At 42.3% G+C, this 15,625-nt stretch overlaps 1 protein-coding gene across 1 annotated transcript in view; it reads left to right on the top strand.

The window, feature by feature from the left end:
• Window positions 1-15,150, top strand: part of LOC139380700 (motile sperm domain-containing protein 2-like) — a 33,541-nt gene extending 18,391 nt beyond the window's left edge. Inside the window, exons 11-15 of the mRNA XM_071123635.1 lie at window positions 7,241-7,334; window positions 7,544-7,640; window positions 8,396-8,525; window positions 8,811-8,919; window positions 12,058-15,150. Of these exons, the coding sequence (XP_070979736.1) occupies window positions 7,241-7,334; window positions 7,544-7,640; window positions 8,396-8,525; window positions 8,811-8,919; window positions 12,058-12,201 (574 nt within the window). The 3' untranslated portion in view covers window positions 12,202-15,150. The remainder of the gene's footprint in view (window positions 1-7,240; window positions 7,335-7,543; window positions 7,641-8,395; window positions 8,526-8,810; window positions 8,920-12,057) is intronic.
• The last annotated feature ends 475 nt before the right edge of the window (window positions 15,151-15,625 follow it).

The following is a 15,625-nucleotide window of genomic DNA, read 5'->3' as shown; positions in this document are numbered from 1 at the left end:
CTACCTCTGCAACTGGATCCTGGACTTCCTGACAGGCTGTCACCAGGTGGTAAGGGTAGGCAACAACACATCTGCCACACTGATCATCAACACGGGGGCCCCTCAGGGGCGTGTGCTTAGTCCCCTCCTGTACTCCCTATTCACCCATGATTGTGTGGCCAAGCACGACTCCACACCATTAAGTTTGCCGACGACACAACGGTGGTAGGTCTAATCACCGAAAACGATGAGACAGCCTGTAGGAGGAGGTCAGAGACCTGGCAGTGTGGTGACAGGACAACAACCTCTCCCTCAATGTGATCAAGACAAAGGAGATTATCGTGGACTACAGGAAAAGGAGGGCCGAGCACGCCCCCATTCTCATTGATGGGGCTGTAGTGGAGCAGGTTGAGAGCTTCAAGTTCCTTGGTGTCCACATCACCAACAAACTATCATAGTCCAAACACACCAAGACTGTCGTGAAGAGGGCACGACAATGCCAATTCACCCTCAGGAGACTGAAAAGATTTGGCATGGGTCCCCAGATCCTGAAAAATGTATTGAGCTGCACCATCAAGACTATTCTGACTGGTTGCATCATGCCTGGTATGGCAAATGCTTTTTTTTACGTGTTATTTCTTACATTAGTACCCCAGGTCATCTTAGGTTTCATTACATACAGTCGAGAAGAACTACTGAACATAAGAGCAGCGTCAACTCACCATCAGTACGACCAAGAATATGACTTTTGTGAAGCGGATCCTGTGTTCTGCCTTTCACCCAGGACAACGGAATGGATCCCAGCCGGCGACCCAAAAAAACGACTTCGTAAAAGGGGGAAACGGAGCGGTCTTCTGGTCAGACTCCGGAGACGGGCACATCGTGCACCACTCCCTAGCATTCTTCTCGCCAATGTCCAGTCTCTTGACAACAAGGTTGATGAAATCCGAGCAAGGGTAGCATTCCAGAGGGACATCAGAGACTGTAACGTTCTTTGCTTCACGGAAACATGGCTCACTGGAGAGACGCTATCGGAATCGGTGCAGCCAGCTGGTTTCTCCACGCATCGCGCAGACAGAAACAAACATCTTTCTGGTAAGAAGAGCTTCATGGTTAACGTGACGTGGTGTGATCATAACAACATACAGGTACTCAAGTCCTTCTGTTCACCTGATTTAGAATTCCTCACAATCAAATGTCGACCGCATTATCTACCAAGGGAATTCTCTTCGATTATAATCACAGCCGTATATATTCCCCCCCAAGCAGACACATTGATGGCTCTGAACGAACTTTATTTGACTCTTTGCCAACTGGAATCCATTTATCCGGAGGCTGCATTCATTGTAGCTGGGGATTTGAACAAGGCTAATCTGAAAACAAGATTCCCTAAATTTTATCAGCATATCGATTGCGCAACCAGGGGTGGAAAAACCCTGGATCACTGCTATTCTAACTTCCGCGACGCATATAAGGCCTTGCCCCGCCCTCCTTTCGGAAAAGCTGACCACGACTCCATTTTGTTGATCCCTGCCTAGAGACAGAAACTAAAACAAAAAGCTCCCGCGCTGAGGTCTGTTCAACGCTGGTCCGACCAATCTGATTCCACACTCCAAGACTGCTTCCATCACGTGCACTGGGATATGTTTCGTATTGCGTCAGACAACAACATTGACGAATACGCTGATTCGGTGAGCGAGTTCATTAGAACGTGCGTTGAAGATGTCGTTCCCATAGCAACGATTAAAACATTCCCAAACCAGAAACCGTGGATTGATGGCAGCATTCGCGTGAAACTGAAAGCCCGAACCACTGCTTTTAATCAGGGCAAGGTGACCGGAAACATGACCGAATACAAACAGTGTAACTATTCCCTCCGCAAGGCAATCAAACAAGCTAAGCGTCAGTATAGAGACAAAGTAGAATCTCAATTCAACGGCTCAGACACAAGAGGTATGTGGCAGGGTCTACAGTCAATCACGGATTACAAAAAGAAAACCAGCCCAGTCACGGACCAGGATGTCTTGCTCCCAGGCAGACTAAATAACTTTTTTGCCCGCTTTGAGGACAATACAGTGCCACTGACACGGCCCGCAACTAAAACATGCAGACTCTCCTTCACTGCAGCCGACGTGAGGAAAACATTTAAACGTGTCAACCCTCGCAAGGCTGCAGGCCCAGACGACATCCCCAGCCGCGCCCTCAGAGCATGCGCAGACCAGCTGGCTGGTGTGTTTACGGACATATTCAATCAATCCCTATCCCAGTCTGTTGTTCCCACATGCTTCAAGAAGGCCACCATTGTTCCTGTTCCCAAGAAAGCTAAGGTAACTGAGCTAAACGACTACCGCCCCGTAGCACTCACTTCCGTCATCATGAAGTGCTTTGAGAGACTAGTCAAGGACCATATCACCGCCACCCTACCTGACACCCTAGACCCACTCCAATTTGCTTACCGCCCAAATAGGTCCACAGACGATGCAATCTCAACCACACTGCACACTGCCCTAACCCATCTGGACAAGAGGAATACCTATGTGAGAATGCTGTTCATCGACTACAGCTCGGCATTTAACACCATAGTGCCCTCCAAGCTCGTCATCAAGCTCGAGACCCTGGGTCTCGACCCCGCCCTGTGCAACTGGGTACTGGACTTCCTGACGGGCCACCCCCAGGTGGTGAGGGTAGGCAACAACATTTCCACCCCGCTGATCCTCAACACTGGGGCCCCACAAGGGTGCGTTCTGAGCCCTCTCCTGTACTCCCTGTTCACCCACGACTGCGTGGCCACGCACGCCTCCAACTCAATCATCAAGTTTGCGGACGACACAACAGTGGTAGGCTTGATTACCAACAACGACGAGACGGCCTACAGGGAGGAGGTGAGGGCCCTCGGAGTGTGGTGTCAGGAAAATAACCTCACACTCAACGTCAACAAAACTAAGGAGATGATTGTGGACTTCAGGAAACAGCAGAGGGAACACCCCCCTATCCACATTGATGGAACAGTAGTGGAGAGGGTAGTAAGTTTTAAGTTCCTCGGCGTACACATCACAGACAAACTGAATTGGTCCACCCACACAGACAGCATCGTGAAGAAGGCGCAGCAGCGCCTCTTCAACCTCAGGAGGCTGAAGAAATTCGGCGTGTCACCAAAAGCACTCACAAACTTCTACAGATGCACAATCGAGAGCATCCTGTCTGGCTGTATCACCGCCTGGTACGGCAACTGCTCCGCCCACAACCGTAAGGCTCTCCAGAGGTTAGTGAGGTCTGCACAACACATCACCGGGGACAAACTACCTGCCCTCCAGGACACCTACACCACCCGATGTCACAGGAAGGCCATAAAGATCATCAAGGACAACAACCACCCGAGCCACTGCCTGTTCACCCCGCTATCATCCAGAAGGCGAGGTCAGTACTGGTGCATCAAAGCTGGGACCGAGAGACTGAAAAACAGCTTCTATCTCAAGGCCATCAGATTGTTAAACAGCCACCACTAACATTATTCATCTCATATGTATATGTATATACTGTACTCTATATCATCTACTGCATCTTTATGTAATACATGTATCACTAGCCACTTTAACTATGCCACTTTGTTTACATACTCATCTCAAATGTATATACTGCACTCAATACCATCTACTGTATCTTGCCTATGCCGCTCTGTACCATCACTCACTCATATATCTTTATGTACATATTCTTTATCCCCTTACACTTGTGTGTATAAGGTAGTAGTTTTGGAATTGTTAGCTAGATTACTTGTTGGTTATTACTGCATTGTCGGAACTAGAAGCACAAGCATTTCGCTACACTCGCATTAACATCTGCTAACCATGTGTATGTGACAAAATAAATCAGATTTGATATAAAAAAAAATTGGTGCGTTACGTTCACTAGTTCCAAAAACATCCAGTAATTTTGCATAGCCACATCGATTCAACAGAAATACTCATCATAAATGTAGATGATAATACAAGTTATACACATGGAATTATAGATATACCTCTCCTTAATGCAACCACTTTGTCAGATTTCAAAAAAACTTTACGGAAAAAGCATACCATGCAATAATCTGAGACGGCGCTCAGAAATATAATACAATTAGCCCCCATGTTGGAGTCAACAGAAACCAGAAATTACATGATAAATATTCCCTTACCTTTGATGATCTTCATCAGAATGCACTCCCAGGAATCCCAGCTCCACAATAAATGTTTGATTTGTTCGATAATGTCCTTTATTTATGTCCAATTAGCTACTTTGTTAGCGCATATCCAAACGCTCGTTCATTTCTTCGGACAAAAACTTCAAAAAGTTATATTACAGGTCGAAGAAACATTTCAAACTAAGTATAGAATCAATCATTAGGATGTTTTTATCATAAATCTTCAATAAAGTTCCAACCGGAGAATTCCTTTGTGTCTTGAGGAGGAACACAAGTCAATATCATGTGGAATGCGCGTGACCAGGAAATGGCTCTCTGCCAGTAAGCTGACTCATTCAGCTCTTATTCAGTCCCACAACGCAGTAGAATCCTCATTCAAGTTTCTAAAGACGGTTGACATCTAGTGGAAGCCGTAGGAAGTGCAACTTCATTCATATCCCAATGTGAATTCAATAGAGGCTGGGTTGAAAATCGACCAACCTTAGATTTCCCACTTCCTGTTTGGATTTCTTCTCAGGTTTTTGCCTGCCATATGAGTTTGGTTATACTCACAGACATCATTCAAACAGTTTTAGAAATGTCAGAGTGCTTTCTATCCAATACTAATAATAATATGCATATATTAGTAACTGAGACTGAGGAGCAGGCCGTTTACTCTGGGCACCTCATTGCACCTTTCATCCAAGCTACTCAATAGTGCCCCTGCAGCCATAAGAAGTTAATGCAACCGCTGTGTCAGATTTCAAAAAAACTTTACGGAAAACGCAAACCATGCAATAATCTGAGTACAGCTTTCAAACAACAAAGCAGCCAAAAAGATATCGCCATATTGGATAGTCAACAGAAGTCAGAAATAGCATTATAAATATTAACTTACCTTTGATGATCTTCATCAGAATGCACTCCCAGGAATCCCAGTTCCACATTAAATGTTTGATTTAGTTCGATAATGTCCATAATTTATGTCCAAAGAGCTATTTTTGTTAGCACGTTTGGTAAACAAATCCAAAGTCATGAAGCGCGTTCCCTAGTTGCAGACAAAATGTCAAAAAGTTCCGTTACTGTCCGTAGAAACATGTCAAACGATGTATGGAATCAATCTTTAGGATGTTTTTAACATAAAACGTCAATGTTCCAACCGGAGAATTCCTATGTCTGTAGAATAGCAATGGAACTAGAGCTAACTCTCACGTGACCGCGCCTCAGAGCCTGTGGCAATCTGCCAGACACCTGGCTCAATCAGCCCTTATGAGCCCCCACCTCACAGTAGAATCCTCAAACAAGTTTCTAAAGATGGTTGACATCTAGTGGAAGCCTTAGGAAGTGCAACATAACCAACCAACCATAACCACTGTGTATTCAATAGAGGCTGGGTTGAAAATCGACCAAACTCAGATTTCCCACTTCCTGTTTGGATTTCTTCTCAGGTTTTTGCCTGCCATATGAGTTCTGTTATACTCACAGACATCATTCAAACAGTTTTAGAAACGTCAGAGTGCTTTCTATCCAATATTAATAATAATATGCATATATTAGCAACTGGGACTGAGGAGCAGGCCGTTTACTCTGGGAACCTTTCATCCAAGCTACTCAATACTGCCCCTGCAGCCATAAGAAGTTGACAGCTTCTACCCACAAACTATAAGACAGCTGAACAGCTAATCAAATGGCTACCTGGCTACCTGGATTTTTTTTACACTGCTGCTACTCGCTGTTTATTATCTATCTATGTATGGTCACTTTACCCTTACCTACGTGTACGTATTACCTCAAGTTACCTCGACTAACCTGTACCCACACACATTGACTCAGTACCGGTACCCCCTGTATATAGCCTTGTTATTTTATTCTTACTCTTTTTTTTAATTTTTTTACTTTAGTTTATTTAGTAAATATTTTTCTTAACTGCATTGTTGTTTAAGGGCTTGTAAGTAAGCATTTCAGGGTAACTGTTGTATTCGGCGCATGTGACAAATTAAATTTGATTTGATTATATGCGCTAGACAGGGATTTTAATCCTGTTTGCCATTTCACTGAGTTTTCAGTAGGTACTGTAGCAGGCCATCCGGATTCTGTGTGGGGAAGTGTTCACTGAGGCTGAATTATCCAATTACAGAATAATCCCTTAAACCTGAGCCTGTTTAAGCAGTCTTGGGGGGGGGGGGGGGGGGGGCGCTGAGTGAATGGGGTGCGCTGAGTGAATGGGGTGCGCTGAGTGTCGAAGAGCGAATCAGAGCACCTTGTGGCTAATTTCTCAGGCCATGGATTTTTTTGCACTGCTGCTCTGGATTTCACAGCTTTGATGCCAGATCACAGATGTTTTCACCCTAAACCTGGATAATAATGTGGTGTAATTCTCCATGTTCCCCATAAATGGGTTCAGCCAGGCTAGAGGCAGCCTAGTACCCAGGAGCCTGACAGACAGCTCCATATGGGTCAGGAGGAGACACAGCACATCAGAGACTGAGCGTTTGGCCCAGAGGAACATAGTCAAGAGCTATTTCTCTGGAAAGAACCCCCTTTAAAAATATGCTAAAGAACATGTTGACGTCAATCAAGGCTCTCCATATGTTGAGAGAAGAATATAATTCTGCTAAATGGCACACCCACGTCGGTTTCAGCATCTCTGTAGGATACCAGGCTTTTTGTTTACTCACAGATGGACATAATCTGCCATGTGTTAGATAATAATATTGAGGTAGATGGTGGTACAGCAGCTGTTTAGTAAATTTGTAACAACAGAAACTAACAGAAGCTAACGGAAGTTACACGTCCCTGGGTAATCATACTAAAATCACTCTCAGGAAGCAACATCTTCATCTAAGCTCACGAAGCTTAGTCAAAAAGATTGTTAAAGCTAAGATATCACAGAGAGGAACAACAACAGCACGCTGTAAAGCAAGCTGCTGTTGCTATCCACTTTTAACAGATGTATTGGCTTGTTTTGAACACCCAGATAGCCAATGTGGCCAATGGCTTAAAGAAAAATACATTCATTTAAAACACAAATTCAGTCATAGCAACCTTCTCTTCATATGCTGTTTCTCCTGTAAAATGTGACATCTTTTCTCTTTCTTCCAGTCCAGCAGAGGAGCTGAGTTTTGGCACCAAAGAGTCGGAGAGGAAGTGTCTTATCATCCTCGATAATGTGTCCAAGAATCAAGTGGCCTTCAAGGTGTGTGTGTGTGTGTGTGTGTGTGTGTGTGTGTGTGTGTGTGTGTGTGTGTGTGTGTGTGTGTGTGTGTGTGTGTGTGTGTGTGTGTGTGTGTGTGTGTGTGTGTGTGTGTGTGTGTTTGTCTGATACACAGTGGTGTGCATTTGCACAAAATACACAATGTTGTTGTCAGTCTCCAAGCTGACCTGAGTGTGTGTGTCCCTCTACAGGTACGAACCACAGCACCTGAGAAGTACAGAGTGAAGCCCAGCAACAGCAGCTGTGAACCGGGCGCGTCTGTGGATATAGTGGTGTCTTTACATGGCGGTAGAGTACTGATTTTATCTCTCTGCACTGTCTCTCCTCCTCTTACCTACTTCGTCCTTTGAATGTTTCCAAATGCTCCTGCAGAAACTTCAGAATAATCAAAAGGTCCAGTCTATTCATTTTGGGAAGTGCTGACAGAGTGCAGCTTTCTTTTGCCCGACATACATATTTTAAGAGTGATAAAATAATAATCTCTTATCTTCCCCTAAACCGAGACTTCAGAAATCTAACAGAGGGTGAATAAACTTTATTGAGACACTCTCAGTACTCTCCTGGAAGGCTGAAACCTCTAAGGTCAATGTTTTTACCTCAATCACTTGAGACCAACATTGAGTTGGGATGCAGGGACTTGGCTGATAAGAAGTTCCGAGGCGTTCAAGCATGGACATGTCAATCATGGCCTCTGATGTACTAGACATGGGTTTTTTGAAGATTTTAATTCTGGCACTATTCCAAAGTTTGAGGGTTTTCTTCTCTCTCTCTGGGTTTTAACTTTGAAACTCATTAATTACATGTTTGAGAGCCGCCATCTATCGCTTCCATCTTGTTCACTTAGTTCTAGTGGATAAGAACCCTCACTGTATCTGTAAATGAGTCAGCTCTTTCACTTCTATATCTGAGACTTTGATGCTGACAGCAGTGGGGTGATCCCATCCATATGTAGGACTCTAGATACATAAACTGAACAATATACAGAGATTAAATATCATTCAGAGTTCAATGAGAGAATGAGTGCCCTGGATGTGTTTGTGCAGGCTACCAGGCGTCTCTGCAGGACCGCTTCTTGGTCATGGCTGCTGAAATGGAGCAGAACGCTGGTGCTGGATCACCAGAGCTCGCTCAGTTCTGGAAGGACGTGCCCAAAACCAAGATCATGGATCACAGGTACACCACCATCAATATCTCATCATGGACAGGAATGGGAATATGTGAATACCTTTTTATACGTTTTTATTACCAGTTCATTCAAGGGGCAGGTAGTCATTTGATATGCCACTATCAAAATCTATAATGACCTCAAGATAACTTTGATTGACTTAACCCATTGTGGTCTTGCAGTGTACATCACAGATTGCCTCAGCATGGCTAGTGAATGTCAGTGACCTAGCAGGCAGATAATCCCCTCTACCCGGCCCTTTCTGACATGACTGTGTCCTGTCCTTCCTGTAGATTACGATGTCACGTCCTGGAGAGCACTAAGCCCATTCTGAGCTATCCGAGTGGATGTGACAACCCTGTGGAAGGAGGAGCCAATGGCCACCCAGACCTGCACACAACGGTGAACTCTGATTGGAATATACACCTCATCCCACAATAACTTATTAACCTATAAAGTGCCTATAGAAAATCTACACCCCCTTGAACTTTTTTCACATTTTGTTGCATTACAAAGTGCGATTGAAATGGATTTAATTGTAAAAAAAAAAAAAAAGGGGGGGGGGGGATTTGATCTTCACAAAATACTCCGTAATGTCAAAGTGACAAGTAATAAAATGTAATAAGTAAAATATAGTTGTTGCATAAGTATTCACCCTCCATAAATTAGTTCAGAAGTAAAATTTGGCTTAACATCAAACTGAACTGAGCTGCAGGACAGGAATGAAACTGCTCAGGGATGTTAACTTCTTACGGGTATGTGGGACGGTGGCGTCCCACCTGGCCAGCATCCAGTGAAATTGCAGAGTGCGAAATTCAAAAATACCAATTTCAAATATTTAACATTCTTGAAAATATATGTTATACATCAAAATAAAGCTTCACTTTTTGTTAATCCAGCCGCTGTGTCAGATTTCAAAAAGGCTTTATGGCGAAAGCAAACCATGCAATTATCTGAGGACAGCACCCCACATACAAACACATGAAAATCATATTTCAACCACGCAGGTGCGACTCGAAAGTCAGAAATAGCGATATAAAAATGCCTTACCTTGCCTCTTCCTCTGTTGGCACTCCAAAAGGTCCCAGTTACATCACAAATGATCCTTTTGTTCGATAATGTCCTTCTTTATATCCATAAAAACTCAGTTTAGTTGGCGCACTTCATTCAGTCAATAATCCACTCAGTTTCCCATCCACAAAATGCATACAAAATGAATCCCAAATGTTACTAATACTTTTCCAAACAAGTCAAACAACGTTTACAATCAAACCTTAGGTATCCTAATACGCAAATAAACAATACAATTTAAGACGGAGAATAGTATGTTCATTACCGGAGATAAAGAAGAATATTCCAAGCGCTTTCCTCCTCGCGCTTGGAAACACTACAGCCAAAATGGGAGCCACCTAGAAAAACTACAATTTCTTGGTCATTTTTCCAAAAACCAGCCTGTAATTCTTTCTAAAGACTGTTGACATATATTGGAAGCCCTAGGAACTGCAATTTGGGAGGACTTGGGCTTATAATTATAGTACTAGCCATTGAAAATAGTGGTAAGCTGAAATTCTTTTTGGGGGGGATGGTTTGTCCTCGGGGTTTCGCCTGCCATATCAGTTCTGTTATACTCACAGACATAATTTTAACAGTTTTAGAAACTTTAGTGTTTTCTATCTAAATCTACCAATTATATGCATATACTAGCTTCTGTAACAGGCAGTTTACTTTGGGCAGGCTTTTCATCCGGGTGTCAAAATACTGCCCCCTACCCCAGAGGTTTAACATGAGGCCATTGGTGACTTTAAAACAGCTACAAAGTTCAATGGCTGTGATGGGAGAACTGAGGATGTATCATTATTGTGTAGACTCCACAATAATAACCTAAATGACAGTGAAAAGAAGAATACAAATATATAGAATATATATTCCAAAACATGCAACAAGACACTAAAGTAATACTGCAAAAAAACACGGCAAAGGAATAAACTTTTTGGCATAAATGCAGAGCTGTATGTTTGTGGCAATCCAACACGTCACTGAGTAACTGCCTCCTTAGTTTCAAGCATGGCGGTGGCTGCATCATGTTATGGGTGTGCTTGTAATCATTAAGGACTGGGGAGCTTTTCAGGATGAAAAGAAACGGGATGGAGCTAAGCACAGGCAAAGTCCTAGAGGAAAACCTGCTTCAGTCTGCTTTACACCAGACACTGGGAGAGGAATTCACCTTCCAGCAGGACAATAACCCACATCAGAAGGCAAAATCTACACAATGAATGTTTGTGAGTGGCCAAGTTACAGTTTTTACTTAAATCTGTTAAATATATGCCAAGAATTGAAAATGGCTGTCTAGCCATGGTCCCCAACACCTTGACAGAGCTTGAAGAATTTTGAAAATAATAATGGGGAAATATTGCACAATACAGGTGTGAAAAGTTATTAATCCACTTACCCCAGGAGACTTACAGCTGTTATCGCTGCCAAAGGTGTTTCTAACGTGTAATGAAGCGGACTAAATCGCACACATGTTGATTTTGTCCATCCACACCAGACACAATCAGGAGACGCAGGTTGAAATATAAAAACGAACTCTGAACCAACTATATTAATTTGGGGACTGGTCGAAACACATTAAACATTCATGGCAATTTAACTAGCTGGCTTGCTGTTGGTAGCTAATTTGTTCTGGGATATAAACATTGGGTTGTTATTTTACCTGAAATGCACAAGGTCCTCTACTCCGACAATTAATCCACAGATAAAAGGGTAAACTGAGTTTGTTTCTAGTAATCTCTCCTCCCTTAAGGCTTCTTCTCTTTTGGACTTTATAATGCAGTTGGCAACCAACTTTAAGGTGCATTACCACCAACAACTGGACTTCACTTCATCTTTCAATCACCCACGTGGGTATATGCTCCTAAAAACAAATGAGGAGATGGGAGAGGTGGGACTTGGAGTTCTATTTTAATGCCTGGTTATGCAGACACTTGCGAGCAGTTTGGATGAAATGATTGAATAACATGTATGTGTACATTTATTTTGAAACGCTCACGCACGTAACGCGAGTGGTGTGGTCAGCATTTCATTTAGTTTTTTATATTTCATTCATCTTTAAAATTATAGAATATTTTGTGTAGATAGTTGACAAAAAATGACAATTACATCCATTTTAATTTCACTTTGTAACACAATAAAATGTAAAATATATATATTTAGTGTGTGTGTTTGTGTGTGTGTGTGTGTGTGTGTGTGTGTGTGTGTGTGTGTGTGTGTGTGAGATTATATATATATATATAATATATACACACACAAAGGGGAGTGTAGACTTTCTATAGGCACTGCATATTAACCAATGTATTGTCTGTACTTGAACTTGATTTACTTTCTTTGTATAATCTTTTTTTACACAATTAGAGCCATTGGGGTTATAATTATGGTGAATTGTGTAGTTTTCTGAAACATTTTAGTAGTGTCAAATTGATATGGGAGACTGAAAAGTGAATAAATTAATAAGATGAAGTAATCAAATGCTCTCCTCTGCAGCTGATGCGTGTGATGGTGTGTAACGCCAGGCTGGAGCAGAAGCTGGACCAGTGTCTGTGGGTCCAGCAGGTCCTGATTGGTCTGGTGCTGGTTGTCATGATGTTCAGCTTCCTGACTCTCTACCACCTTTCTGGGGCTTCCTGACTTGACTCAACCTTGTCTACAGCAGCTTAAAGCTAAACCAACAGACAGGGCTGGTATTGAACTTGGTGATAAAAAGAAAACAAAGGCAGACTCTCTTCTCTACAATGTCTGTCGTCATGAAATGGAGGAACGCTTTATTATGTAGCAGTGAACTGGGGACATGTGGAGTTGTCAGTCAGTTGCCCAGAGAGATTCTACATAGTCTCCTTGGCGTTGTGAGAGGTACCGTAGCTAAAGACTCGATACCGTGAAATGAAGTCAATAATGTATTTTTGTTACTAATCATGGAATTATAAATTAAGTATTTATTGCAATATGTAACATATTCATTATTTCAATATGTAATATGTAACATGATGAAGGAGATTTAGTTAATTTTTATGATCCTAATGAACATTTCATTTGAAATATATAGTATAAAAATATCAGGTCAAGAATAAACGTGCACTTTTTCTTTAAACCAATTGCAATTTGTTTGGCTTATAAAATGGCTAAAATAGGTGTCTGGCATGTACAAGGCACTACCCAACATGAGCTTCTCCATCCTGATACAGTAGATAACCATCTCGGTCCTGAAGCAAGCCTCAAACTTCTCTCTTTTGACCCTGATTTTACTTCAACAGTATAACAGTGTCGGTGATCCAGCCTTGCCACCCTCCCTCTTTGATAAAAGCCTTATCAATCCCGGGGTTCCTAATTGAAAAAATAGTAGTGTGTGACCTCGACAAACCTCTCCCCACTTACCTCTGGGGAGCCTAGGGAGATCTCTTTCTGTGCTATCTCCCTCCATTTGTTTTAATGACCCTACGCTGGCAAACCTAAAAATACCTGGCAATTACTGGTGAGGGTGGGGAAATGGCAGAACCCACAGAGCTCAGTGGGAAGGCTGGGTATCTATAACAAGATTCAGCGCAGAGCAGTCAACCACAGAGACAGTGCAGGGGATCACACTTAGAATATTATAATGAACAAAAATATGAATGCAACATGCAGCAATTTCAAGGATTTTGCTGAGTTACATCAGGAAATCAGTCAATTAAAATAAACTCATTAGGCCCTAATCTATGGATTTCCCATCACTGGGCTGGTGTGCAGCCATGGGTGGGCCTGTGAGCGCATCGGCCCACCCACTTGTGAGCCAGGCCCAGCCAATCAGAATGTTTTCCCCACAAAAGGGCTTTATTGCAGATATAAATACTCCTGTTCTGACTGCTCTGCAGCTGGTCTGCTGTTGGTGGTTGATTGCATTTTGCCCTCAAAAAGATAGTGTTTGGTCTGGCACTGAATACATCATTGTTTCATGTGCATTGGCTTTTGTCTTGCTTCGGTTGGAGCCTTTTCTTTTTCTTATATAAGACGATCACGTTCAGCTACCTCATGTTTCCTAACAGTGCTATTTCTGTGTTTTTCCTCATTCACATGTGATGTTTTGAACTCTCCCTTTTCTCTTAAAGGGTTCCTATGTATGAGTCTTTACCACGCGATTGAGAAACCTCTCTCCCTGCATCAATGGACTGTTTGTATTAGTCATTGGATCGTTTTAGGAGAATGTGTGCAGTGGGTGTAAAACTTGCATTATTTGTTGTATTTTTGCTCTCACTGAGAATCGCTTTCGCAGCTATTTGAGGCGGTAAGTGCCTGTGCATTTAGCAGGAGGACGAAGCTAAATGGAGTGCCTGGTTCTCTAGGGGGCTTTAGGTAAAAGCTTTAGCATCAGATGCAGGTGGGTAAGCTCTAAGTGCATCTATACCTCCTTCAGTACCTGACCAAGTCTGTCAGAATCCACTCAGAGACAGATTGATCCTGTTGGTTACATAAGGCGGTCCAAAACCCAATATGAACATCCTCCCAGGCAGGCTCCCACCCGCTCTCACCACTAATGCATTACATTCAGTCATTACAGTAGAGAAAGTTGTTCATTACATGTTTGAAAATGTGTAGCCACACGACTGTCTTCTCTCCCCCCTGACAGACAGACTCAGTCTCTTTCTTGATTTCCCAGATGCCACTAATTACATGGGTCTGATCAGTCTGACCGGGGAGTCTCAGAAGTCACAATATCCTCCACAATATTGATTTAACATTCAGCACTAGTAAATCAAAGGCTGGCTTAATGCGCACGGGTGGCCCAAGATGCTTATTGTACGTTTTGAAGGGACAATGATTTACCTCAAGCAGTAAATTGGGAGAGGGGATCGATGAAGAGGTAATGAGTATTGCGAATAATGAGAAGCCGTGTATGTGGCTCAGCAGCTATTGCTGAATCATCACAGAAAAGGAAAATCGTGTTCATGGCAGCACATTATCTCCTGTTGAAGTTATAGACATGGAGAAGAGACACGATGACAGACAGGCTACCATGAACCATATACATGAATGACACCTCTTCTGGGGCTTGTTTAATAATCAATTGTTCATAAGCAATAATTTAAATGAATGTGGTCATCGCAGTATCCATTTTTATGGAAAGAAATTGCTCCCTTTACTCTGGTTATGAAATAACTCAATAATGACCACCCTACTGTATTGTAAGTAATAGTTTTTTGAAGGGGAATAGAAAAGTGTTTACCCCACACTGTCCCAGAAACCATATTACTGGTCAAATTTCCACATTCTAAACTGGAAGACTAGGTATCAGATGGATCCTTCATTAGCGACATTTCTTTTGTTTCAATCTCCAGTGTCATCGCTTGGGGTATAATGAGGAATACAGTGGACCGCACAAAAGAGACGAGAAGGCAATCAATATATCACTCTGGCTAAATGTATCACCTCTTACAGGACACACACCTCTGTCTCCAATCGTCCATGTATCTCCCAGTGATTGGCTTTAGTTTTTCGCGTGCACCTACAGTGCCTTTGGAAAGTATTCAAACCCCTTGACTTTTTCCAAATTTTGTTACGTTACAGCCTGATTATAAAAAATTATTAAATAAAAACATTTCATCAGCAATCTACACACAATACCCTATAATGACAAAATTAGTTTTTTTTTTTTATGTTTGCAAATTTATTTAAAAAAAAGTTAAATACCTTATATGTAAGTATTCAGACCCTTTAATATGAGATTCAAAATTGAGCTCAGGTGCCTCCTGTTTCCATTAATCATCATTGAGATGTTTCCACAACTTGATTGAAGTCCACCTGTGGTAAATTCATTTGATTGGACATGATTTGGAAAGGTACGCACGTATTTCTACAGTTGAAGTCGGAAATTTTCCAAATACATATAAACTCAGTTTTCACAATTCCTGACATTTAATCCTAGCAAAAAATCCCTGTTTTAGGTCAGTTAGGATCACCACTTTATTTTAAGAATGTGACATTTCCGAATAATAGTAGAGAGTGATTTATTTGAGCTTTTATTTCTTTCATCACATTCCCAGTGGGTCATCATTTACCCTCCCTCATGATGCCATCTATT

The sequence above is a fragment of the Oncorhynchus clarkii genome, chromosome 22 (genome assembly GCF_045791955.1).
Source record: "Oncorhynchus clarkii lewisi isolate Uvic-CL-2024 chromosome 22, UVic_Ocla_1.0, whole genome shotgun sequence".
NCBI classification, from domain to species: Eukaryota; Metazoa; Chordata; class Actinopteri; order Salmoniformes; family Salmonidae; genus Oncorhynchus; species Oncorhynchus clarkii.
Note: the sequence above shows the minus strand (reverse complement) of the source record. Positions and strands in the feature narration are given on the sequence as shown.